Genomic DNA, 27,147 nt, shown 5'->3' on the forward strand with positions numbered 1-27,147 from the left:
TAACTGATGTTGGTGAGATGAGACAGGGAGACTCTTGGTACTACAACCCAGGGCTTTCATAGCTGTGAATGTTCATCAAAGTGTTGTGTCTTGGGACAGCCCCTGAGAAGTGTGTCTTCATCGCTTTTCTTGTATGGCCATCTCGTTATCTTATCTGGTTTTGCCATTGATTTTGGACATGTTGCTTCCCCTCCTGGTGCCTGACTTTCCCAGCACTAAGAAAGGAACTAGAAGCCTAACCCAGGTACTTAGAAAGCTGTGGATAAGAAAAGCTATATGGAAGTTAAGTGCTCACACATAAACAGGCAGAGAATTGATGCCCGAGCGTGGACATTTCATTTCTACAAAGAGCATGTTTATTAAATGCTTTCATTTGTCTTTTTAAAAGGTTTCCCTGTGAATAAAGGCTCCGAAGTGGACATGAGCCTATTGCATGAAAAGCCAATAACCAGCCCAGCCTCTCCGTCTCACGGATTCCTTGCTAGAAGGTAAACAAATTTGGATGTATCATTCTCTGCTAAATGCGCCACACACACACACAGCTAAAATAAATAGCACCAATTCAGCCTGGAGCCAGACTGCTCTTTCCTCCTCGCCCAGAGAACTGCCAAGTAGGCAGATTTTGACACAAGATATACTGAAAGAGGGACCCACCTATTTTTAGAGGGCCGGAAGATTGATAGGAAAGTTTCAGCCTTTTTTTTATTATCCTCCAAGAGATGGATCTCCCCTACAGAAGTTTTGCCCTAGATGCAAGCTCCCAGCTGTGCAGCAGAGCGTTGGGCACTTGTTCCCACCAGATTTCACTTTGGGTGCTCACCTGGCTCCCTACGGCCCTGAAGGTGAAGCTGCAAGACGTGCAGCAGTGCAGGGCTCGGGGCTCCCAGCTCCTGGCAGCACGGACCTGGCTCTGCCAGCACTGCAGGAGCTCAGTGCAGTGCTGTGCACCTGCATTATTGCACCCAGTAGGGCTGGCTGAGTTCAGCAGAGCTCCTACCTCAACAAACTGGTGCGTCAGGAGATGGGGATCACCTCCTCAGCAAGATTCCTGTGATGCTATAAAATGTCTCTGAAGAGGTGATACAGAGGGTGACGCCTGAAATAGGTCAACTACAGCTCTGTCTGTTTTATGCTGTCCTAAAACGTCAGAGCCATAAAGCATGCACAGAGTACACAGCACAGTTCTGCTCTGTGAATGTTTCTGAGTAGTAACAAAGGATTTGTAACAGAAAGGTTTCTGAAAAGTAACGCGTAGGTCTCACCTCCCTCCACACCCCAGTAAGCTGCAAACCTCCCTATTACACCATATGGCATTGACAGAATAATAAATTGATTATCTTTATGAGTACCTAGTTAAATCTCCACTGATCTCCTTCTTGCCGGGGATTAAGGAGTGATTTAATCAAGTGAATACTATAAAGTCATTTATAGTAATTGTTTTCACTCGCTTTGCTGCAAAAGTGGGCGAAACAATCTGGTTGCAGCAGCTCCACAGATGGTGTGTATGTGTGTGCAGCAACACCTCCTCACAGACACCGGGTTTCCTCGAGCAGAGCGCAAGGCAGAGCACGGCAATTATGGAAAATGTGTTTCCAAGCAGGAAGTTTGGAGGAAGGGCTACAGTAATGCAGGCTATTTTTAGTCAGCCGACGTTAATTAAATGTTTAATGTAAACGGCAGTAGACGGAAAACTCTTTGCTAAGATGCATTAGGCTGTACCTTAGGTAGCAAAGTCCTGTGTGCGTGGCTGCCCCAGGTGGGACGTCTCTGGTTGCAGGGATGGGACCTGTTAGCTCAGAGCAGTCGCTAACCACGGGTCAGACCACGTCCTGTCCGGCTGCTGGCGAGTGACAGAGACCCAGCAGGGCCACACAGCTCCTGCAGAGAGGTCTCCCTTGGAGAATAAATCCCCCAAACCCTCAGAGATTAAATATGACCTGGACAGGCATTACCAAAAAGGACATCTGTGCAGCAGACTGGCCGCTGCGTCCCCACCTTCCTGCTGGCAGGGGAGGAGGAGGTGCCGTGCTGTGGGGATGGCCCAGCTCTGCCCAGCACACAGCTCCCTGCAGGTGGGATGGAGCTGGCTGTGACAGCCCATGGCCAGGTCTGAGCCCCTGTATGTGATGGTGTGAGGCTGTGGGGTGAGAAGCAATGGGACACCAGGAGGTCACTCGCAGTGCTCCTCGCTCAGCTGGTGTTCTCTTAACCACTGGAAAATCCGTGCCTGTACATCACTGGCGCAGCTAAGGGCTAGGTTAGAAATGTGACAGTAACACAGCTGAACTGGATCTGTGCTTTGACTTCTTCCACTGTTGCTAGCTGCCATAACGTTATGTGCCCGCTGTCGGTTGGTATGCATATTCCCTTCAAGAGTTCACTTAAACAAAGCCACCTGTTAAAAACTGTTTGCCAACCTCATTCACAAATACAAAACCTCCAGCGTTACAAAACCACCGCTCCTGAACATGACCTTACCATAGCTGGTTGCAACAGCACGGCTTTGTGTTTACGTGTTTCATTAGCGCTGTGAAAACAGCGATTCATATTCATGCAAGCAGTCCCACAGGTGCATGTTTCCATCAGAAACGCTCCCATTTCATGCACGGCTGCTCTGCAGTCTGCAGGGGCGGCTGACGGAGATTTGTTGCCGATGCAAATGACTCACTGATGGGAATTCTCCAAACCGCCGCAAAATGCTGATGCGATTTCATCCCTATTTTCATTCAGTCACCCATAGGAGTGGCTTTCTGTTTCTTTCCCTGTCTCTGGGGAGCCCAAGAGATCATAGCACTTTTGCCATCAGTTCGTTTATTGGGGTGCCCTCACGGCCCGAGGCAGAGCAAGCAGGGGCAGGCGGAGGTGCCGTGTCCCAGGGCTGGGGGCTGCCAGGGGCCGGCTCCTCGTGCAGCGCTGCTGCCACCGTCACTTCGGCTGGTGCCGATCCAAAGAGCCTCACCTGGGAACTGGGATGATTTATGCCCTCCGCGGAGCTGGTTGCCTTTAGATGAGAGGGGCTGTGGGTTGTGCGGTGTCCTCTGTGCAAACTGTCGACTCCCAGTGATGTTAGCGGGGATCTGCCCAGCAAGCAGCAGGGCTGGGTTCAGAACCCGGTAACTGACTTCCCAAAATGAGGTAGCATTTCTCAACAGCCGAAGGAAACAGTGGCATTGACTGAAAAACAAACTCAACAAAGAGGCAGAAACACTACTCAGCGTATTTGCCCGACAAAGGCTAGAAGTGCTTTGTAAGAAATCCCTTTCGCCTCTTCTCTTTCTCCCTTTCCCCCCCCCACTTTGCTCCCACTTCCCGAAGACCACATCCAAGGCTGCGCTAATCGTTTCAGCAGTTTCTGGGTCATGGCAAACAAAGAAAAGCTTATTAACAAGCAAAAATGAAATGAGATTTCCCTAAGCTGATGGCTGATTAAAAAAATTTCCACAATCATTTTTTTTCTGTATCAAAAAGGAAACATCTGTCACCGTTTTGAAGTGTCCCCCACCTGCATTTCAGCTGAGGCTTGATCAATAAATGCCCATTTTCACACCTTCGTTCCTTCCTAATCTTTTTAGTTAAGCTCAGATAGTCAGAGATAAAAGAAAGTCAGGCCAGTTAGGTAAGAGCGTGGTCAGGACGGCGGGGCTCGGTGCTGACACGGTGCTGGAATATGGAAATATGCATAGCACTGATGGATGTTAGGTGGGCCACGGCCGTGCTCAGCACAGGTCCCAGGCATACTGGAACAGAGAGCATTACTTTGAGTTTCTAAAGGGATTTTGGAAAACTTTGCCAAGTTTCAGAGCTAGCTCATGCAACCAGGTGCCAACAAGGGCACATTTTGTACAATGCAACCCTAATAAATTAAGCTTCGGAACTGCGAAGCTGTTGTTGAAAAACAAAGCTGTCTCCTCCAGAGCAGTCACTCGAGCAGGCAATGAGGAGTGTTCCCAGCTCTCCTGACAATACCCAGGTGCAAGAAAGGGGGTTGTGTTCATGGGCGGCTGTGACTTTTCTGTGAGTCTTTTCTTTCCATTCAACAAAATTCGGTAAACGCTAGCTTTGCTAAAACCAAATAACCGTTCTCGAGCTCAGGAGATGCTCGTACTCGTGCGTGACCTCAAAAACTCTCTCAGTAACTGTTACCTCGACACAGCCCACGGAGAGACCCCGCAGCTCGGAGGTGTGAGGCCGTGCCAGGACTGCAGGATCGAGGGGCAGCTGCCCAGTGCCATCCCACCACAGAGAGCCTGAGGACAGCGGGCAGCCACACACTGCAGCCCCATGGAGCTGAGCAGCACTCCGGTAAGGGGACGCTTCCCACGGGGTCGGTGCGGTGGTTCTTCTGTGCACCCCCTCCCCAGCTGCTGCCTATGCTGCTGCGAGAGAACCAGCAGCAAGCGTTACTCCTGCGTGGGGAGAGGGGAGATTTCAAGTGCTCCAGATTTGGAAGACGAAGAAGGAATGTATGAGAAAGTGTCCCCTCGAACGTCACGTCCAATTCAGCAGATACACTCTGCTAGCAATGCGCTGGGAGTGCTTTGCCTTCTGCCTTGGGTGCTGCGCTGTCTCGCTGGGGTGAACGCAGCAGATTGTCACCTCGCTGGCAGCTCCTGTCCTGAGCGCTGTGGTGGCAGCTACAGGCTGCCCCAATGGAACAAACCTCGCCCAGATCTGAGCCATCTCCAGCCCCTTGCAGCTGCATCTGAAGGATGCTTTGCAATTAATTCCTCGTAATTAATGCATCGGATAAGCGTAGGGCGTTATCCGCCTTGTGCAGCGCAGAGCACTTACAGGGGGTAACAAAGGACGCGGGCAAGAGGAAGACATGTGCTCAAGCATCCTGCAGGGATGGCCAAGGGAAGGGTGGGTGCAAGGTGCCACCTCTGCTCACAGCAAATATTTGCATAGAAACAAGGGGAAGATCGTTGCTGAAAGGGTTAAGCAGCAAACAGCAGCACGCAGGCCTGCTCTGGCTGGAGAGATCCCCGCTTGCTTGCAGCAAACAGCAGCAGATGGTGCATTGTTTTAAGGGCTTTTCTGAGACAAAAGAACAAGATCAGATAACCTTTCCTCAAAGAGGGTACTTACAAAAAGCCTTTGCTCTTATTAAGGATTCTTCATTGTTTTCCCCACAACATTTTATAAGTAATATTGGATTTTGAGGTCGGTGGGGAAGCCAGCATTGTTTACTGCGCTTCCCACCGGTCCCCAGGGGCCGCACGGGTTCCTCACACAGTTGGACAGAAGTCCGTTGTCCAAAGTGTTTACCGTCAGCGAAACACATTGTATTTATTTACTATTAATAACGAAAGGCCCCAGTTCTGGAAGCTACCGCAGACAAACAGCCCAGCCCCCACTGCTGCCCCCCGCACAATGGAAGCAGCTGCCGGGTGCCTGCGCCAGGAGACACCTCCACCTTCCCCTGGCGTCCGCAGGAGCTGGCAGTGAGCTCAGCCCCCAGGTCTGACCGGGAGCACGCAGCCCCACCACGGCCGTGTTGCTGCAGATGAGGCACGGCGCTGTCATTCCGCAGACAATGTCCTTCTGAAATATGGGTCACCAGTGGATCTGCTCCCCGCTCTGCAATGGAAAAGGGGCTTCAGGCGCAGGGTTGCATTGTCTGCTGTCATGCATCACGCAGCAGTTGCTTCTGTTCTCTCTCACAGGACGCAGAAGTTGCCGTGCCCACGCAGCGTAATGATGTGTAATTATACAACTGGGGCGACGTGTAAATATTTGCATTTAAAAGACACACGCATCACCTAGCTACTAATGGCTGTGCCAAAGATATTACTTTTTGTCTGTTGTAGACACGTTTGGCAGAAGGACAACGTAATAGAATACACGAAACCAATGTTACAAAATATCTGTAACTATTTACTGCTTGAGCCTGTCCTGAACTCTTGAGTTTTCTTTTTGAACACAACCAATAGAAAATCCATAAGTGTAAATGCCATCTGCACACAGACTATGAATGAGAAAGCCCATTTCAGCATGCCAGGCCCTCATTTCTTCCTGCCACAAACCCGAGAGACAAGGTGTAAGCTGAACGTTGCCGTTAAACCAGTCTTTTCTGAGCGCTCCATCTCCTGCATAGCTGCTGATTGAAAGCAGTTGGCATGGGGAAACCAGCGGAATGCTGCCCGTTGTTCTTAAAATGCATGATCTTAACCTGGATTGCAAAAGGTGCGTGTTCATCTGTGCCATCTTTTCCCTTAGCTGCTGATCCATGCGCTTTCTGGTATCACTAGAGGGAGCTGCCTTCTTGTCTGCGGGAGAGGGAGGCACGATCAAGTTAATGCCATCAGCACAGAAGTGTAGCAGCGTGGTTTCAGCCAATTGTCCTCTGAGTGATAGCTCCGAGATAAGAGAGCTCTTTGTGTTTTGCTTCAAAATACGAACTGCTTTTTGTAGCTCACAAAGCTTGGATGAGCTCCACCTGTAAAGTCACCTGTAAAACGTTGCCACAAAGCACGTGGACGTGTGTTTCTTGCTCTGTGGGATCCGGTGTTGCTCTGCCACACAAGACTGGGGCTTTGTTACCCATGCTGGATGTGGAATAGGCTGAGGGAATTTAATATAACTGATAGGAAATAGAAGGAATGCTTCACAGAAAGTCAGTGTTGTGGCTGGGTCCTGATTCAGGCCCATCTCTCCCTTGCTAGCCTGTGGCAAGAGCTGCTCACTTGCTCTGTATGTGTGATGCCACACGCGGACGGGTCAGTAGCAGCGTGACGTGTGGCCATGTGCTGCAACATCTGGCTGGAAGCTGAACTCTGGCCAACCCCGTGCACTGGAGGATTTAGATATAAGCACAAAACGTGCAGAGGACAGGAGTGGCACAGGCCACATTAATCCCTCAGTTCAGCAAGCAGCTACTCCTCAGTGACAAGTGGGATTCCAGATGTATTTATAGAAGAGAGAAGAAGCTGCAGATGTGGAAATACAGATCCTCCAAGATACTCAAGAATGCAGATGAGTGCATTGATTTTCCTGGGTAAACAAGTGTAGCTTTTCAAGTTTAGAGTGTCTAACTTAGGGATTGCTCTTGGCTCAGGTCTTGCTAGAGAAGGAACAAATAGCTGTCCTGCTTGGTGCTGCGTATCTCAGCTGTGATCAGGAGTTAGCAGACCTCTGTATCTCCACTCACCTGTCATCACTACAGCTCAGCTCCTGCACTCCAACTAAGTACTGAAACACCTGGCTGGCATTTCACCCACCCCATGCCTGAAGAGCATCATTAAATAATAAGGCAATAGAGTCAGTGCAGTGATGTTTGAGAGAAAAAGGTTGCCCTTCCTTGGGCAGCAGATGGGTCGCTTACTTCTGGGTCTGTGTCTCTGTTACACAGCACCCCTTCAGGACCACTGTCACCCCACCTCCATAGACATCCAGGCAACGATGCAGTGGAAGTTGTGCTTCTGTCTGAAGTTGCAAGGAAGTAGTTTTGTAGTAACTGTTTTGGACTGATTGCTGACACGGGCAGAAAGAGGAAAAGCCGCCCTTGAGTAGCGCAGCAGTAAGTGCTTCTGCCTAGCTTCAAGTGATTAGAAAAATGAGACTTTTAGCCCAGCTTCTTTAATTACATGTCACAGAGATTCTACAGGGCTTTGCTGAGATTCTGCAGGTGCAGCGGAAATTGATTTAATAAATAGCATTTTTTTCAAAGAAAAGACGGAGTGTATGTACATTGAAGCTATCTGGATGCGCAGTAAAATGCCATTCATCATAATGGGAGAGGACGTGAATTTTAGCCAGATGGTATTTTCTTTAACACAGGATGTTGCAACGCAATAAACGCATCTGGCAACAGCCTCTGTTAGGAAAATTATGTCCAAGAGGAGTGAAAACACCTCAGAAAAGACTTTGTGTTCACTTTGAGATTGATACCGTTGGTCAATCTCTGAATGGAACAGCAAGAACATCACTCAGTTTGAGGCACAAATGGAAAATATTTTCCAGTTTTAAACAATGCCCTAGTAGCTTCCCATCATTCACATGTTGGTATTGGAAGCTACGCAGACGACTTAGCATCAGCAGATCTACTCTGTACCTTCCCTGTATTTATTTGGTTGGTTTTGTATGACATCGCTTTATTTCTCTGTATTTAAGGGGCCACCCTCATCCGGCTTTTGAAAGTGATGAGCTTTGTCTCTGGTGGCTGTGAGCATGAGAGAGTCTGAGTCAGACCCCCGGACTGGGAAGTCTGAGGTAAAACCAATGGATGTTGAAGAACGAGCCCTTTTTCAGCCATGGGATTGCTAAACCATTCAGTACAATGTGGCCTTTTCCAACAACCACCCAGAGCCGGGACATGTGCATTACTGACAGAAGAGATGAGATTTTCACACAGTCTCTTAACTCTTAAGAGTGGGAGGTTAAGAAAAGTCTCTTGTTGCATAAAAGTGGGGATAACTGGGGACACTCTAAGCGGCAAGTGACATTTGCTACCGAGCTGTTTATAAAAATGCAGTTATGTTCTAATAGAAGACCAGGCCTGAAGCGTTAGGATTTTATTCACTCACGCTCTCATAGACATGAAAAGTATCTCGGCACGGAAAGGAGTGCACAGCTCTGATCCTTCCCATGTTAGGAAGTCTTTCAGTATTTAAAGCAAAACCGAACCCTGCATGTAGTGGGTTTATCCTGGGAAATGGGGTGATTTGGATTCAGGCAATCTGAACAGGGATACAGGTTTCATCTGATGTTACCGAGTCAAACCTATTTCTATTTATGACCCACACTTCAATTCATTTATGACTCTGGTTGCTGTGACAGTGGCACAGCTCAGAGTAAACACTCAACCTGTTTGCATAAGCTTAGCAATTCATCTGAAAAGCTCAAGGCAGCCAAGAACATATCACTGGTAAACATTACATCACCTATACTGTAAAAGACAGACAAGAGAGTCACAATAAGGAAGTAGCAGGGAAACGGGTGCACCTGGAACAAGGGTTGTTTTCCCCACATAGAAGCAAAAGCTTTTCTCCTCCGTGACAAAAGAGAGACGTCAAGGCTGCACCCCTATACAGGGAGAGGCTGCAGGATGGAGGGCACGCGTGATGCTGCTAGAGCCCCCTCAGAGATCACCAGGTTGGGAAGCTTTTCTTCTTTTGTAACCAGTGGGTGTGATTCTGTTGGTGCAGCGAAGGAGCAGTGGGAAACAAGAGTGGCAAAAACACACCCTCTGGACTTCAGACCAGAGCATGGCTTAGAATGGGAACGGCTCCCCAGTCCTTCTGCTTCCTGGCACAACCCCCCTGAATCCGACCCCTTCCCCTCTCCCCAGTGCTTGCAGGACTGTCTGCTAACAGATTCTTGACAGGATGGAGGTGGGGACAATTTCCTTCTTAAGATATGTAAGTGTGTGCGGAGAAGCTGGTCCGGGAATAAAGGCAGATGTCAGATTTGGTAGTCTTCCAAAAAATAAGTCTGGGAAGGATTCAAGGGGAAAACACAGGTATGAACAATGTACACATCACCCTCTCTCCTTCAGCAGTCCTGCTTAGGTCTGTGTGTTATGACTCAGGGATGTTTTGAGAAGCACAGCCAAGCCTGAAATGCAGAGGAGCTGGGAGCTCAATGCCCTGGCACCCCGCTGAAAATATCCTGACTGCTTACAAGGGTTACTGTCCCCAGCTGTGACCCAGCAAGCCACCCCTCCTGGCAGAGCACTTGGCGAATCCTTAAATCCCCAAGGACTTCAACAGCATAGGAATGCATTGTCAGGGCAGCATCCCACTGGAACCTGATGCAATCTCCTTCTCCTGCGTCCCTCTCCTAAATGCTGATGCTTTCTTCTGCTGGCACCAATTAAATAGAGCATGGATTCTTTTTATTGTTCAAATTAAAATACGGTGACTGCTACCATCTATCTACTTTGTAAGTTTCTGCAGGTGAGGGAGACCCCAGCTGTGCAGAACTGAAAGAGAAACACAGGAGCCATCTGGACAATTTAAGACAAACTTCCCTCTTGCTGGCTCACAGACTGAAGGTACAGTAAGCAATCCAAGCAAAAAGCAATTTCAGTGCAGCTATCAGAGGTAAAAAAAAAATCAAATCAAATCAAAATTGCTAGCTATCCAAGGACACAGGCTGTAACTGGCATCAGCTGGTTCTGCAGCAGGTTTATAAAACCCATGTAGCTGCAAAGGAGAGGTGCAAAGCTTAATTCACTATTTGTTAATGACCTATTAGTGCTGGTGGTCAAGAACGCCTTGCTTTGTGCTAGCTGAAGCACAGAGAAGCGATTGGGCTGCCTTGCAAAGGAGAGGCCTTCCAGGATACAGCAGGGCTTGGTGGCACAGTACCTGTGCTGCTCTCTCTCAGTTTGCTGCCCTTTGGCACCCAGCTCTGAGGAGCCACGTGACTCAGTTAAAAATCTCATGTACAACGAGTCATTTCCTACCATAGGCCCATCAGCTCCAGCAGAAGCAGCAGCTGACAGTGCTGAGTGAGAAAGCGAAGCTAGAGCTTCAGGAAAGCCAGAGGTTTTTGACTGACCTGCTTCAGAATGACTTAAAGGTGAGTGATTCCGGTTCCTGCGCTGCTGCTTTTGGATTTAGCAAAGCGTTCTCTGTGTTATTTTTTTTTTTTCATATGTTTTGTAAGCCCTTAGGATGAACACAGCTCTAAATAAGAAACAGTTGGCGAGCTGTGATGCTCCCTACCCTCCTTGCTCCTCAGTTTTTTCACTGTCAGTGAATTCTCACTAGTCCTTTAGCTCTTCGGGAATTACTGTTAAAATCAATATATCCAAGAGGGTAAGGGGAGAAGGCTTGAAAGTTCTGCCTTCCAAATAGATCACTCATGTGTGTGGACCATTTCTGTTTCTGTAGCTGTGCAGCAGTTCCAAAGGCAGATACTCCTCTGTGCCAAAGTTGGACCATGCAGAGCAAACACGGGCAGGGCACCAGTCCGCAGGTGACAGCACAGCTGGCAGGTATGGAACGCGGTCAGCAGTGAGGCACTGCAGTGGTGCCATCATATGCCTTGGCATACATGGACATATCCTATGTGTACATCCCTGTGTTCATTTAAAGTGTCTTAGATTAAGGATGTGATAACTGCTCCTAGACTCCTAGGGATACAGTTACAAGAAAGGAAACTTGCACAGGTAGAACTTCCAGTATTGATTAAAGATAAGCAGCATGTTAGTTTGAAGGAGATTCACCCTACTCGGAGGATTTCTCAAGGAAAGCTAGGGATTGAAACTTTCTAATTGCAACTAAGAAAAATTTCCTTCCTCTCCTACCTCCAGTGATGAAGAGATGCATTTGCTGAAACAACTTCCACTGAATATGGAGAGAGATCACAGCCCAGAGGATTCCAAAACTGTGGGACAAAGGAAATCTCTGAGAGGAAGGAGTTCACATGGCTCAGCCCTTCATGAAGGTGAACCCTGAGTTTAAGGATTTGGTGGTATTGGGTGAACAGCAGTGTTTTCTAGCATGGCTTAAGGAATACTGTAGAATTCAAGAGTTGGAGCCATTAATCACAAATGTCATTAATTTCCCAGCTGATTCTGAAAATGTGTTTATATTCATTATGCATATCTAAATCACATGTGTACTCCTGACCATCCTAAAGGAAGTAATCTTGAGAGTTAGGAATGATTTACCCTAGTTGTAGGCCTCTCTTTTCTTTTTACCTGTTTATCTTGATTTCAATTGAAAATGAGGTTAATGTTCAGAATTTGCTCCCGTGAGTGGACAGATGCCTTAATCCCCAACAAGCTGTTTGGGGACTAATGCTCAAATGCCAGAGTGCAAAGGGAACTATCCAGAGAGGTCCTAGTACCCAGTCAGTGACTGTGGCAGTGATGTGGTCCCCAGAGGCACAGGATGGGGTGGTTCCCCAACACCCCAAATTCAGGAATGGATGTTAACTCATGCACTGTGTGAGGCACCACAGCGGAAGCACGTTGCTCTAATCTACATTTGTCATGCCCGAATGTTTAGAAACAAGATACATCACTCCATTTCTCTGTCTGTTAGATAATCTGTTTACAATGACTTGAAATCTCCCTCTGCTCAGGATCTCTGCTGGCAGAGGACACGGAGCCACTGCACGGCCACCAAGGCCTGAACCTGCTGTCACCTCCGGTAGAGCTGCCCCATGGGGAGCCCTGCACAGAGGATGGCTCTGGGGAGAGCAGTGACCAGGCCAGCCAGGTAACGCCAGCTCCTCTGCTGACCTGTTGGGCTTGGGTCTCATTTTGTTTTATTAGTTCCTATGTGAAACTCGCCACCCATGTGACACTTCCTCAGTAATGTGGGGCTCTGCTCTGTCCCCAGTGGAGTGATGTCAGCCGGCACTATGGACGCTCCAGCTCCTTCTGCTGCTTCAGCCTGGCCATGGCGGAGCAGTGCCTGAGGGGAGAGGAGCTGCGCGCTCGCCACCAGGCCGCCCTCCTCGAGCTTCGCAGGAAAGCTCTTCGGGATAAAGCCAGAGCGGAGCTGGCCTGGCTGGGCCACCAGAGGCGGTGAGGGAAGCCCGGGGCACCGTGACATGGGCCTGCCCCGAGGCATGGGTCCCGCGCTGTGACATAGGGATGTAGCTCCCTGCTCTGTCAGAATGCTTTCTCCCTTGGGGAGCAAATATAAAATCCATTTCTTATGGAGCGAGTGCAGGTGAAGAAGCAGGAGAGGACCTTCCCAGTTTTACTCTTTTCAGAGCATGACAGAAGCGACAACTGCAGCCTCCCTCGGGTTGGTGCGAGGTGTCCCCAGTGCTGCCTGGGCTGAGGCTGAGGCACAGCCACAGATGGTGGGAGCCCCTCTGGTGCAGGTGTCCATCTCCACTGACCCTCAGGGAGATCTGGTTTCCTAGTGCAGTTCAGTCCTGCATGGTGATGTACCCTCTCATCCCAGCAGGACCTTCTGCAGAGCCTTCCATGGCTACTGCAGCTCCACAGCTGTTTGGGGAGGAGCTTTGCTCCTGTGCATCATGGCTTCTTTTTTTTTTTCCCCCCCACACACTGTTGCATTCATGGCATTAAATTATCTGTCTGACTGTGGTACCTGTCCTCCTCTGGTTCTCAGCTGTCTGGAAATCCTGCAAGATACTAAGGGAGCCTCTGCTGTGGCTGAGAAGCAGCGCAAAGTCCTAACAGAGCTGAAACGGGAGCAGGTAATACTACAAGAGCAGCCTGGGCTCACTGCATCCTCCCCTTGCTTCATGCAACACTGGGAGGTGGTTGGAGCAAAGTTTAATATTGCTTTTTTGTATTTTTAGAGGGAAGAGGTCACTGGTGTTATTTCATGTGCATTGTTGTGTTTTGTTTCCTACCTTGTGGTGCATTTTTTCATTCTTAGCTGTCTTTACTGCTTCCTTTTTCTGCTTTATATAGGTAGAAATACAACACCTGCAAAATATCTACAGAGCAGCCCATCAAGAAAGGAAGCTCTTATTAAAGCAACAAAGAGAAATCTTAATGATGCGACAGTCAACAGCAAAACTCCAGGACGAGCTGCATCATCTAACTGGGAAGAAAAAGGTTATCAAGTCACTTAATGAGTGGCAGCTTTTAATTGTACACGTGCAGGTAGCGCTGGGCTTGGACTTGTGTGTTGGACTTGTGCTTATTCTCTTAAGAAAGAGAAGTTATTCGTTATTAGAATTGAATCTAAGATAAAGATTCTTTATGTAAGTGGTTCCTACCTGGATCTGAACAGGACTTCAGCACTTTCAGACCATTCAGTTCTCACATGACATCATTTGCGTTAAACTCATTTGTAGCCCACTGATTACTTTTGCAGTCCTAATGAGGCTGTTAATAGAAGTCTCTGTGCTGTTGTTGTTGTTTGTTTTATTTGGATGGATAAGAACAATGTCAGAGCTGGCCTTACAACTCATATCCAGGTGAAAACTTACAAAGCCCTTTTCCTTTCAGCTTTCCAGGAGCCCAGCAACTGAAGAAATAATTAAGCCAAAGATGAGACAGATTTCTAGTGCTATGTTAGACTCCTCCTTGGCAGAATCTACAAGGCCCTATGTGCCTGGGCATAACCAGAATTGTGTCCAGCTAAAGAATAAACAAAGCAAGAAATATGATGGGTAAGTGAAACCCATTCCACAGTGATAGCTGAAGACAAAAACCAATCCAGTGGGGAAGACAGAAGCAGTTATAGCCCAGATAATTGTGTGAGGTTTAAATGCTCCCAAGGGGGCATTTTATAATGATAAGTTTTGAAAACCTCCGTGGTCAAGCAGTTGACGCATCAATATCCCTGCTTAACATTCTGACCGATATTGCCTCATTGATTGTTTTGTGTGTCCTCTATTTGTTCAGTCTACCATCTCATATCTAAAATGGTAAGCTCAGTGGGGCAGGTACCAGCTTTCTGCAAGGTATGTGAATGGTTCCAAGTAAACTGAAGTCTGGATCCATGTCTGGAAATATATAAAGGTTATATACCACTTGCTAAACTCTTCAGGTAGAATACATTTACCAGTGTATGACGTTTCCCTAGGATTATTTGTACTACAAACTGTTAAGCAGTATCTCAGTCTGTGGGACAGGAGCCTATTTCTGTAATGTTAAGAGCAACCGTAGCTTTGACCGCAGACCTTGGTCAGTCCATTTCCATAGCATTAATAACCTGGATATTTCTTAACGATGCCATACAACGTCTAATGATAACTCACACTTTCATGATGACTTTCAACTACAAGCTCAAAGCACTTTGCAACTATATATTAATTAAACTTCCAAATACCCATATGAAATAAGTAGAAATGTATTGATCTAATTGGTGAAATTCACTCCTTTGTCATCTGCTGGCTCTAAGGCTGTGTATCACTTAACCCCTCAGAGCAGGTTTGTCTTTCACTTGGGATTTAGCCATGGAAGGCTTTTGTACTATATGAGGCTTACCGCTATGCACAAACAGAAGCTTAGAGATGTCATGTAAAATACCCACAGTCACGTGTAATCAGGGAGTTCAGGGAGACTGCTCTGAGAAAGCACTGACATCCCATTCCCCAGATGCCCTAATCCCAGCACCCCAATTTGCTTTGCCCTGGGCAGGAGGTGCTGAGCAGTGCAGATGAGGACTCAGCAGTGTTCACACTGCTCAGAAGGGCAGTGGTCCAGATGGCTCAGATGAGCAAACATCTAGCTTGCTTCAGAAGGAGAAGCAACTGGAGGCAACTGGAAAAGCCCTCTCATTCAGTGTTCCCCAGGCCCTGTGCAGGCTGGCAAGTCAGGGCTGTGCATTTACTTACATTCCCCACAGGGAAAGGCTTTCAAATAAATCCCGTCATGGAATTGATCTATAACTCATGGTGTTATTGATTACAAGTCACAGGAATCTTTAAAAGGTTTCTTGGCTGGGCTTTCACTTCTTATTACTGACAAGCCTGCTCATAGGAGAACAGTGAATATTAATGTAAGTCTGGGGCAGACGGGGCCTGGTGGAACTCGATGCACCCAAACTCTGGCTGCTGCATTACTGTGTATAGATCTGTTTCCCGCAGAAGAGTGTAGAGTGGTAATTATGCTATCTACCCACCAGTGCAAGTATCTTAATATTTTATCCTGACCATGAAGATGGTTAATAAGCAGAGCTGTCAGGGATTGGAATGGGTTGGGAAATACTATTAAAAAAAAAAATAAGGTGTACTGAAGTAATAAATAAATTGTTAATGTGCAGAAAAAGCTGCTAGTTTGGGCTTTCATCAATGGATATCAGATACTAGAAACAAGGAATACATATATGAAATATTCTAAGTGGACAAGCTTTTGGCTAAGGATTGGGAATGCATCTTCCAAATTGGGATACTTATTGTCATGTCCTTCAATACCTTATGGTCATGGGTGGATTTTTTTTTTTTTTTTTTTTGCATTTTCAGAGTTGATGATTTTTTCTAGCCTTCTCCTATTCTTGTATGACTGTATAGAATACAGTATTGTAAGAGGAAGGGGAAGAGAGAAATAACTGGCTGTTTTATAAGCATGTGCATTCAAGCACATGCCACTAGTGCAGGTACCATCACGGGCTACCAGAAACACTTAATTCATGGCTTTATTGGCTTTGCAAAGACTTGTTGTGACTGGGAACATGAAAACAATTCCCAGACATGAGTTTCTTGTCTAACTCTTTTCAGCTTTTCTACCAAGAATAAGAAAACACTGGTACAGTACCAGGAACTGACAGAGGAGCCCCTGAGTTTGGAGCAGTCCCTTGGTGCACAAGGTCCTGATGCATGTGGAACAGTAGCCAAGAAAGTCTGTGATGCCACCAGTCAAACCACAGGTGTGGTCTTTATGATCAAAAATGCCATAAACACATGTACCCAATTAAAAAAAAAAGACTTCTGTAGCCAACAGTGAACACTTAATCAAATTAAATTACTAAGGGGAGATGTTGAAATCTCAGCAGTTCTCTGGAGCAGTTCAAATGAACTTTTAGAAGAGGACTGTAAAGCTGATTTCTCTATGAGAGAGAACTTGTGATGCTTGTCTATTCCTTGGTTATCTCCAATGCGGGTTTTGGTACCAGGATCTGTTCAGGATTAGCGAGAAGAAAGCGTACGAAGTTGTAAATGGTCTTGTTGAGGTGGTATCTGTGCATAGATAGAGTGCGTAGAAACTTCTGGAAGTGAGAATTTCAGCTGCTGCTATGTAACTGGAAGATAAGTAGAGGGATGGTTGAATAAATAAGGTCATTGCTCCTTTCAGCTTCTGCTGGCGTGACAAGGAGTGTGTAGGGCCAAAATAAAAACAATGGAAACAATCCATGTGTCAGCAAGTTTACAGTGAGAGGCTTGAGGATGCTTTCTGTTCTGTGTAGCTTATGCTGGGTCCAGGCAGAAGGCATCCTTCAAGAAACTGGTAAATCATACTTAATGCTATTATGTCCAATCTGTTTCAAGCACTTCAATCAAACTTTATTCCAGACAGAAAGAGAGACAATCTTCTCATTTATTATCTAAGTGTCTTGCTCACTGTACCCAATGCATAAATCACTACTAGCTAAGATGGTGGAGATCTCTCGAAGGTTTATTATGAGATATGATTGCACTGCTTCCTTAGAACAAAATCATAACTTATTCTGATTGTGTCATTAACAATTACTTTCTTTTGAGGCACATTTACAATAATTTAAGGGTGTTCATTTCACAAGAACATAGATCAGTTGAAGATGGACTTTGACAGCGCATTCTGGAGTTATTTTTGTTCCCAGGTTTAATCCTCAGTTCATATTTCTTGCTCTCAGTACAACGCAGAAAAATAAAACTGGCTATTATATATGAGTCAGTTCTATAATTTATAGAGTTCCAGGTATGCATAATCTCTGCATTATATGAAATATTGCACAAAGTATTTATTGGTTTGTTTTTTTCTAATTAACTGTATTCTCCATTTACTTGTAGATATTGTAGTGAGTGAGACTATAGGTTTGCGTAACTAAGAATTAGGAACAATGGTCTTGATGTTAGAAATTTTGCAGAGGCTACATTGTTACTAAATTCTCAAGCCTACATCTTAGCATGTGGGAAAACAAATTGAAATAAATCCTGTCTCTCAGGTAAAGAGTTCTCTGTGGACTTGAATAGATCACAATTTCATCATGAGTGTTTTGACTTCATTTTTATATTTGACTGGACTTGTGCTGTTTCATAACCTAGAATGCGAGTGGAAAGGCTTTGACGTGAACTCTAGTAGCAAGTCTTAGTCTCTTGGAGTCATGGCTACTTTGCGTGGTTGAGATGAAGAACCCCACATCTCCGTTCTGTGCTGAGCAATGTGTACGTTTCAGGTGATGATACACCATTCTTAGAAGACCAAGAGGATGATTCTGTGACAGTGGAGAAAGCACCCAGGGAGCAGAGAAGTCGCAGAACTTCTAGAGAAGAAGAAGACTCGTGTAGTCCATTTCAGGCACGTGTCAAGCTTACAATTCTTTTTCATCTTTGCATAAAGTTTTTGACAGAAGAAATCCATGGTATTGCCTGTCATGGAGATATCACTTAGAACTCAGCTTGTACACAGAGAAGATGACCTTGTGTTGAAGTTCTGTTGTGCTGTGTTGCCCTTAAACCTGAAGGAATTTCAGTAGCAATTCATTTGGTATTCTTCAGTTTTTTTGCATATTCAGTACTTTTATATTATTTCTTTTTATCATTGCCTCTTCAGGCTGGGACAAGGAAGAAAGATCTTTCTTTTGATGACCAAGACAGTGAAAAAAGATCAGCACCAATTTCAAGTGAAGCTACAGTAATGAAAACTCAGTTAAGGAAAGAAAGTTCATTAGATGAGCCGAGGTACCATCTCTGTCAAGATCAAGACCTCCTGTCCAACCTTCTGCTTCTTATTGATGTGCCAAATGTTGCCTTGTTTGGGTTTGATGCTCATAGTGGGTTCTGTAGTGGAAACGGTGGGCAGGCCATAATGATCTTAACCTGGTAGTTTTTTCTCACAAAAGAATTTGATGTAATGTATGCTACATCCAGTGAACATGGTTTCTTTGAACATCTCATTCTTTTTGCGTCAGTTGAATGAATGTTGAAATCAGCTTCAGAAAATGTGTCTACAGAATGCTTTGGCCTAGACAGAAAGCATTCAAAGTAACAGTTGAAAACAAGGTGCTGCATTTCACATTCTGCTGTTTATAGGTAGCAAATACACCCAAAGAAACTTAGTGTTCCACATTAACATTTCTGAATGCCTCTCAGTGCCGTGCGCTTCATAACTTCAGTTTTAAGTCAATTATAATGTTGTATTTTCAGGGGTAACCCAGATTCTGAAAGAAAATCACAAATCATGCATGCAGGTGAAAAAGCACCTTCTGAAATCCTTTTTTCAGAAGGTAAGTGCCTTTTCCCCCATAGGGTTTCTATGGTTATTTGACATAATCTTAGTAATAGGTCTTCCTGGAGTTTTGTCTGTAGAGAATAATGGTCTACTTCTTGTACCAGGCACTGAAGTTCCTCTTTGAGATAAAATAATAGAGATCTTAACAAAAACTTTGCATTCAACCCTTCTGATCAACTATGTTGGACACTATTCTATTTACTTGTTCGCTACAGTACTGATTTCTTCATCTTTATTTGATAAGTCTGATTTATTTTTTATACTGTATGATATTAAAATAATCCTCCAGTTGACAGTGAATGTAATGCTGCTGATTTTTTTTAATGCAATTTACTGCTGAGGATTAAATGGATTTGAATCTTGTTGCCTATCAGCAACCTCTTCTATAAAATGTTTTTTTGAATTTTTTTTTTTTTAGATGTTCCACATGAAGTGGAAATGTCTGCCCCCTGTAAGATCCATCAGGTGGATGGCAGTCAGTGTCTGAAGTCTTTGGACCATAATTATCAAGAAACTTCTGATGAAGAACTACACTTGAAAGCATTTTCCGAAGGATTAGCTTCTACTGAGTCATTGTCCAAGTCAAACAACTTCTCTCCAAGCTCTGAAAACGCCAGATCTGACTGTTCTCTCCCAGATTTTCAGAAAGTGTCTGCAGTTTGGATTGATGTTTCAGAATGCTCAATTTCAGACTTTGAATTGGAGGTTCAAAATGGCGAGGACACAGATGTCAGTATCCCAGAAGAATTCCTCTATGATGCTTTTCCTAATACTCCAAAAGAGACACCATTAGCAATAGATTCTGTGAGGAAAACATTACATAGTGATGAACAAAATGAACATGGAGTGCCCAAGGATGACAGCAGCACAGAGATCTCATCACACTCTCAGAACTTCAAGAAATACCCTGCAGAGGCTTCAGCTCCTGGGTGCACTGGTCATTTGCTATCTTTCCTTCCAACAGACAAAGCAAATACCTCCAAAACAATGCTATTGAATTCCTCCCAGTTTGATAAACCTGCCAAGGGAATGGATAAGCCACACTTGGAAGCCTCAGAAAACTTAAAAAATGCAGCTGCCAGCTCTTTGTGCAGCGATGATATTTACCAACTTCAGATCTACCAACAGCACAATCCTAATTCCATAACTAACAGTCCAAAAAGGAATGGTGGAATTGACAGTTTATTAGAGGATCAAAATCTTCCCCTGATGGAGTCTTTGAATCATCTGAATTTGTCTGCTAACCAGTTTAGTAGCACTGTCTCTTTTCCACCTGACAAAGACATTGCAAATGATAAATTAGTAGCATGTCTATCGTCCAGAAACGCAGCAGTGCAAAATAATCATGTGCAGCTTTTGAATGAGAAGGTCATATCTGGAAAACTTGATAAGGTTGTATCTCTGCCCTTGTCCACACAAGGAATTCCTCAGGAAGTCCATACAGAAATCTGCTCCTCTGTGTCTTTGCAGAGGTTGGTGTCAGGAACTCATAACAACTCAAAAAATGACAGGCAGGCCGCAAAGGAATTGGGGAATGAACAGTTTTCTTCCATTACCTCAAAAAAGCAAACGTTTCAATCTGAGAACTCTTTCAGAAGTGGAGATGATACAATTTTTATTAGTGATGAGGGCCTCCCTCCTGCTGATGAGGATACCTTGTCAGAAATACTGTCTCCTGTTGATGAAGTGTTGTCCTATGGAAGTGCTGACTTGCCATCCTCTAATAGAAAGGATTTGTCATTTCCAAGTGAAGATCTTCCTCCTCCCCCTTTAGGTGAAGATACAATGAAAAATGATGATTCTAGCTTCAGTATGGATGATTTCCCATCTCCACCAGAACAAATGACAGTCTCAGAGACTGGACAGTGTATGAATGAAGATATATTACTGAAAGTGGATGCATTCCCCCCATTACCTGATAACATCGTGACTGAAGAATATCCTCTGCTCAATCAAGAGCCAGTTGATATCTTTTCAATTCAGGAACATAAACTCTCAGAACAATATTTAGTCGAAGAAGATATTTCCTGTGCAAAGGATCACTTGTCAGAATACCAGGAAGGAGAACGTGAGATGCCATCACAGTCTTTGGAGCTTCTGCCTGTGCCAAATCCTCTTTCTTCTAGTCAGGTCAGTGAAAATCCTGCTTCCACGATGAAACGATGCAAAACGTACTTAACGCTGCCCGTAGCTGAGGAGGACAGTGACGACCCATTATCATCATTTGAAATTGGGGACAGAGTATTAGTAAAGCAGACCCAACCTGGAACCCTAATGTTCAAAGGAGAGACTTGTTTTGACAGCGGCCATTGGGCTGGTGTTGCACTGGACAAAGCTGAAGGTGATCATGCTGGAACTTACAAAGGGGTGAAGTATTTTGAGTGTGCACAGCACTGTGGTATCTTTGTCAGACCGGATGAGATTTCACACCTCTTGGAGGCTAACAAAAATGGTTCCAGTTCCACTGGGGATGAAGACTCAGACTCCTTCTATGATGATGAATCCTTCAAAAGAGATTGCAAATACCCTGAAGTCGGTGGGCAGGGTGCAAGGGTAACAGAGCAGAAAGCTGAAGATACAAAAAGTGCAGGAGGATCGGAAGTGCCAGAAAAGCAGTCTAGGTTATACGTTGCCTTGCAGTCTGGAAAAGGTCAAAAGTTTCTGCATTCTGACCACTGGAAATGTGATGAACATCATCATCAAAACAATTTAATGTGCTTGGGATCAGATAAAGAAAAAACAGATCTGATACAAATTAAACAAGGGATGCTTGCGGATGGGTCTCCAAAGGAAAAGATTTGCCATGCAGATGGGATAAATACAAGCAAAAATGTTTGTTGCTTGGTAGAGGATCAGAAGAGAAATAAACTCACTGATGATATCGCAGCTGAACTCAGTAAAAAGCTTCTATTTGATGCATTAATTGCATTCACTGAAACAGCTCAACACAAATATAAAAGTGCCTTTGAAAAAGATGTGATGAATTATATCAAAGGCCTAAAACAAGAAGGCAGTCAGAAACAATTTCTTATCAAAGAAAATCCAGTTGCTAGCTTAACTGAGCAATCAGCAAAGGTTCTTAATCTTCTACTGCATGATTTCAATATGCTTAGCATTCATGGTTGTCACACAGTAGCAGAAAGAATTGTGACTAAATTTGTACATGATGCAGTTAAAGAATATAAGAAGATTAAAAGAAAACAAGGAGTAAAAACAGACAAGATATTTCCTTCATCTTCAGAGACTTCTCCAATTACTTTGCCTGTAAGTAGAGTCAGAAAAGTTTGTCACCTGCAGTGTTGGACCTGAAATTGGGTCTACAACTGTTGCCCAGTTGTTTTTCGTCAAAAATTGCATCGTGCCAACATATGGAACCAAACTGCTAAACCATTCCTCACTTAAGGAACTTTGCAGCTGCTGGATGATATCTGTGCCCCATTCTCTCACTTCTCCTTCAGCCTACCAGGGAGCCTGGAACCCCAAGTGAAATGGCTCTTTTGATGCCTGCTGCTTCCAGTTCCAGCCTGTTTATTTTTTACTTCCTAAGTAGTTCATCAGGAAGCATCATAAAAGAAAGGTTTAAAAAATAAAGCGTTGGTTTGAGGAGCGGGTAAGAAAAGTAGTCCCAGTTCAGAACAAAAATGTGTTAAATAAATAAATATAAAAAAACATTCATGGTACTCAAATATGTAAATCTAATTCTGAATTCTACCGAATACAATTAAAACATGTTTTTCTCTGACACATCAGTTAGCCTTTATTTGAGCCCGTGAGTAAGAGCATATCGTTCTGGAGTTTGAAGTGTAGCCCTAAATCAGTTGCTAATAATTTCAATATCTCTAAAAACTGTGGAAAAGTACTGGGTACATCACCTTGTTTTTCTTTTTCTCCCCACTAAAGTTCCTTACGAAAATCCTTGATGCTGGTGTTTTTGGAAGCTCTAAAGATTTTGATCAGCCGAATTCTGATGAACGTGCTCTGGAAAGACAAACACAAAAGCAATACTTGTATAGGCTGGATCAGTGGCACTCAGCTCCTTGGAAGAAAACTGAAGAAGTTCCCCTTGTGGTACCACACTATACTTCGTATGTTAAAAATTTGGCTGCATATGCAGTGGAAGAATTATGGACTCCGGAAAATGTTTATTCAAATTTCACAAGAACCAGTGTGCCAAAGGATTTGAAGTGCAATGACTTCCCAGGGAATGATTTGGAAACAGAAAGCAAGAGGATGTATAATCAGGTATTTTTTAAAGTTTTTTCCAGTGTTCTGTAGGCTGAATTGTATTAGCTCGTACTTGCTATTACTCTTGCTGCTGATACTAAATGTAGCAAAGGAACACTGAAAAAGCTATCACAAAATATATTGCTTCTGTTAATGAACTGCAAATTAATTCTTCTAGGATAGACATCCCTGCTGTGATACAAGCCTTTTGCTAGAGCTCTTCTGTCATAAGACCCTGAAGAAGTTTTGGGTCTGTTTAGAAAAAAACAAACTTCTTGGAAAGCTGCAATCTCCAGCCCAAGTGTTCCTCCTCTGAAGTCCTGCTCTGATGAGTTTGGACAGATCTTCATGTTCCTTGGCACCCTGGGATTACTGAATTTTGCGGACTCTGTCTGCACAAGAGATCTATGGGCCCTATCAGAGCCTCGTGTATAAGCCATCTGTATTTAGTGAATGATCACACATCACTGTCTGAGACCTACTGCTGTACAGGCTTACATACTCGTTAGGTAATGATCATCACAACAGCTATAGGAAAATCAGTGATGTAAGTGATGATCACAGACTTTGCACTGAGATGCAATACTCTGCTGTCAGCAGCCTGATATCTTTTGTCAAACACTTAGAAAACTTTGGAAAGCGTATCAGTTGGTACTCAGTTTGGTACTGTGTTTTTGATGTTACAGGTTATATTCGATTTGACTTACGAGCTTCTACGTGCGGAATATCAAGTAACTGCAAATCCAAATACATTTCCATGGTTGAGAGAAAATTTGAGATCTTGCTGTTCTAGGTGTCATTGCAGAAGAACAGAGGTCGATGAGGCTAAGGTAAATTCTGGAAATGTAAACTGTACAATAATGAGAGTAAAGAGAGCAGACATTGCAATGACACAGTGGCAAAGTTCAGAGGGTTGTAGCAGTGCAGCTGAGGTGAATTAGAGAAGAAAACAGCGTTGCTCTGAAATATCAGAACAAGTATAGACTGCCCTAATTAGTGAGCCCAAATATTCCAAGTGCATAGAGCTCTAAAGAGGAATGACAATCGGGCTTCTAAATGTCCATGGTTATGACAATCTTGGGTGCAACGTCTGAAGTGATCTTATGTTGACAATGTGTTGTTTGGTCAGTATCAATCTTCTAAATCAGTCCCCTAAAATCTGGGGCATTTCTAGATTTGGTGCTGGGTCTCCACATTGGCCCTTTTCACTCATTTCCAGCACTCCACAGTGATAGATCTCCCATGAGAACAATTCTTTTCATCTTTTCTTATTTTTTAGACATTTGTTCAGGGTGAAATTATTAAAATAATGAACCTGGAAAGGAATGACTTAGAAAGGAAAAGAAAATTCCTTAATATGACCAAGTACACAAACTGTGAGAGAGACAGAGTGGATCTGATTCTGGTAAGCACACCTCCCAGCAAAGACCTGTTTACTTTCTCTAGATTTGAACCAGAAATGTTCATGTTGTTTGATCATGTTTACTTAAAATAACTTTGGAACTTACAGAAGTTATTGGCATCCTTTTCATCACAACTGCAGTAATCATCCAGTATTTTCATTTCTTATGGCTGTTTTAAGTGGATATTACATATATAAAATTGTTGGATTAGGACAGCTCCTTAGTGCCTCCCAGAACTGACCACGCTCTTGCTCGTGAAGTAAACATTCATATCCATGTTATATTTTAGATTCAGGAGCTCCACAAAGAAGAATCTCAGTGGACTTACTATGATGATGATGAATTAACTGTGAAGATGAACATGACTGAAGATATATTTGATAGCTTGATCCTTGATACGATCAGAGTTCTCAACAAGATTTATTTGAGAAAAGCCAGTGATTAGAAGTTTGCCTGAAAGGTGGAGTTTTAATCCCTGATTTTTAAGGCAAGAGATGCGTGATTAAGAATTTTAATTCTGAACTTTACCCATTACAAGTGTGGCTGAAGCGTTATGTTCATGTTTACGATGAAAGGATGCAAGTACAAAAATACTACCTAAAATATTCTTCTTAAGTTTTGAGCTTTGGGAATGCTCATTAAGTTCAGTACTCTTCTTAGAGTGATGTTACACATAATCTAAGTGGTGAAAATTTTATTCTTCTCTGTTTTTTTTAATCAAGATAGCACTTTATTCACCTATGCAATTGGAGAGCTCCTTATGTGTTTAAAATTGTATAGGAGTCTATGATTATACAGACAGGGTTCAAAAGCAATTTATGTGTAAATTGTCTTATTCTTCATTATCACGTTCTGGTTGTGAATGATGATTGATGAATCACATTTTAAGAAAAACGTTCAGAAAATCAATGCTGTCTGTCTTGAGAACATCAAGGTGCAGACAGAATTAAATCTCACAGGAAGTAAATTGTTGCCGATCTCTGTCTCTTGGAATAAACTCTTCTAAATTGGAACAGTCTAAAACTTTTCCTGATCGGCACAGTGCCATTACAAAGGTGACTGTGTACTATTTTTTACAGCCTGTGAATGATTATATTTAAAATCACAATATTTACAGTCAATTTTTGATGGGAAAAACTATTGAAATGCACTGTGTTTCTATTTTTAAGTACTGATGGTTTAACTGTTTTCATACCGATTTGTTTTCTGAATAAACACAATAAATCCCATGTATTTCATTTTTACGGAAATTCTACTTGATTTCAGATTATATTGTCTACACTGCTGCTCCCATTAGTGAATGGAAGTAGTTTTGTTGTTTTGCAAATAGCTCTTAGGGGCATTAAAAAGCACAGTAGTAGTAGCTGTCTTATGAACAGAAAGAAAATGTACTTGGGACAGAAATTATCTTTAACTTCTGAACTTACTCTATAAACTATTTTCATGTTCCTCATGGTACATTTTCCTAAAAGTCTGCTATATACTACATAAATTCATTCCAAACCAACTGATTGATACAGCCTGCAATACTTGGTGAGGATAAAGACTCAGCAAACAGTATCCCTTAACGAGCCTTGATTCTCTAGTTGGGCTCCTGACTTTCCTGCTTTGAGATCCTAGGGCTGATGGCACTGCTGAGATGCAGCACTAAACAAGCTCTTCCTTCCTGGGTGAGAATTATCTCCTCCTCCCCCGACCTTTATCCTCATTGATTAATTAATCCAGATAAGTTATTTGTTCTAAGATTAATGTTTTCTTCTTGTCAGCTTACGGTAGAACTTAATTCAGTGTTGGTTTTGTTTGTTTGTTTTTTTCCTCCAGGACTCGCAGGCAAATTATTGGATACAATGACAAATCTGTATATTGAAGCACTACAGTTTTTCAGTTTATTTTCACTACGGTTTTGCAGCAGCAGCATTGGGATCGCTTGTTGTGTGTTGGGAATGAAAGCTATTAAAAATATCATTTATATATGTGAATGAATAGGTGAAGAACTTGTTTAATTTCAGACTGCTATGTGTTACACTTGAGAAAGATAACCATTATATTTGCAATTAGGTTTGTGAGTGAAGCCTGAACCCTTGCAAGATAGCTATATACAGAAGGACACAGCCATAAAGTAACTACTGCTGATGAGAATAAAAAGTGTACACACAGAACATGTCAGACATGTTTAATATCCCCTGCCATTATCTGTTCCAAGCCTTAGATTCTGGCACCCAGATATATTGACCTGTTCAGTCAGTGGCAAGACTTCAATATCAAGATGACTCTACTTCAAGGTCTAATATTTTGTTTGCCTTGGTTTTGATCAATATTAACCTCCCGGGTCAATAAATCTCGATACTAGCCTCGAGAGGAGTCATTATCTTTCATAGAAAATGATTATTTCTCAGTTAAACCCCACATTTAATTTTCCTGTAATCCATCTCTTTCATCTTCACACTTTTAGCAGTTCTTCTGAATAAAATGCACTCTAAAATACCTAAAGATTTTAAAATTCTAATTAGCATCTGCCAGAAGGTCTTCCATTTCTTTTATATCATTGGATTCCACTGTTGTAACCATCTCCTGTTATTGTTTAGACGCAGAAATGAGTCAGAGCTGCGACTATGGATGGAAACGTGTGACTGAACCCCTTCAGATATTAATAGTCAAAAAAAGAGAGAATCAGACAAAAATAGGGAAATGTGGCAGAAT

The 27,147-nt window shown here is 43.7% G+C and overlaps 1 protein-coding gene across 8 annotated transcripts in view; it reads left to right on the forward strand.

The window, feature by feature from the left end:
- CCDC187 (coiled-coil domain containing 187) overlaps positions 1-26,803 on the forward strand; it is a 37,232-nt gene extending 10,429 nt beyond the window's left edge. For 5 of the 8 annotated variants that reach the window (XM_021413709.1, XM_021413713.1, XM_021413715.1 and 2 more), the window contains 20 exons: positions 389-488; positions 4,154-4,302; positions 9,888-9,994; positions 10,414-10,524; positions 10,839-10,942; positions 11,261-11,394; positions 12,037-12,173; positions 12,297-12,484; positions 13,044-13,131; positions 13,352-13,498; positions 13,895-14,058; positions 16,111-16,295; positions 17,766-17,887; positions 18,143-18,270; positions 18,736-18,815; positions 19,239-22,084; positions 22,721-23,062; positions 23,731-23,874; positions 24,324-24,449; positions 24,737-25,697. In XM_021413709.1, coding sequence (XP_021269384.1) covers positions 389-488; positions 4,154-4,302; positions 9,888-9,994; positions 10,414-10,524; positions 10,839-10,942; positions 11,261-11,394; positions 12,037-12,173; positions 12,297-12,484; positions 13,044-13,131; positions 13,352-13,498; positions 13,895-14,058; positions 16,111-16,295; positions 17,766-17,887; positions 18,143-18,270; positions 18,736-18,815; positions 19,239-22,084; positions 22,721-23,062; positions 23,731-23,874; positions 24,324-24,449; positions 24,737-24,892 — 5,558 coding nt within the window. In that variant the 3' untranslated portion in view covers positions 24,893-25,697. Of the gene's footprint in view, positions 1-388; positions 489-4,153; positions 4,303-9,887; positions 9,995-10,413; positions 10,525-10,838; positions 10,943-11,260; positions 11,395-12,036; positions 12,174-12,296; positions 12,485-13,043; positions 13,132-13,351; positions 13,499-13,894; positions 14,059-16,110; positions 16,296-17,765; positions 17,888-18,142; positions 18,271-18,735; positions 18,816-19,238; positions 22,085-22,720; positions 23,063-23,730; positions 23,875-24,323; positions 24,450-24,736; positions 25,698-26,268 lie in introns of those variants that run through there. The other 3 variants (XM_021413710.1, XM_021413712.1, XM_021413711.1) reach the window with 3 other exon arrangements.

This window comes from Numida meleagris, chromosome 16 (genome assembly GCF_002078875.1).
Source record: "Numida meleagris isolate 19003 breed g44 Domestic line chromosome 16, NumMel1.0, whole genome shotgun sequence".
NCBI lineage: Eukaryota > Metazoa > Chordata > Aves > Galliformes > Numididae > Numida > Numida meleagris.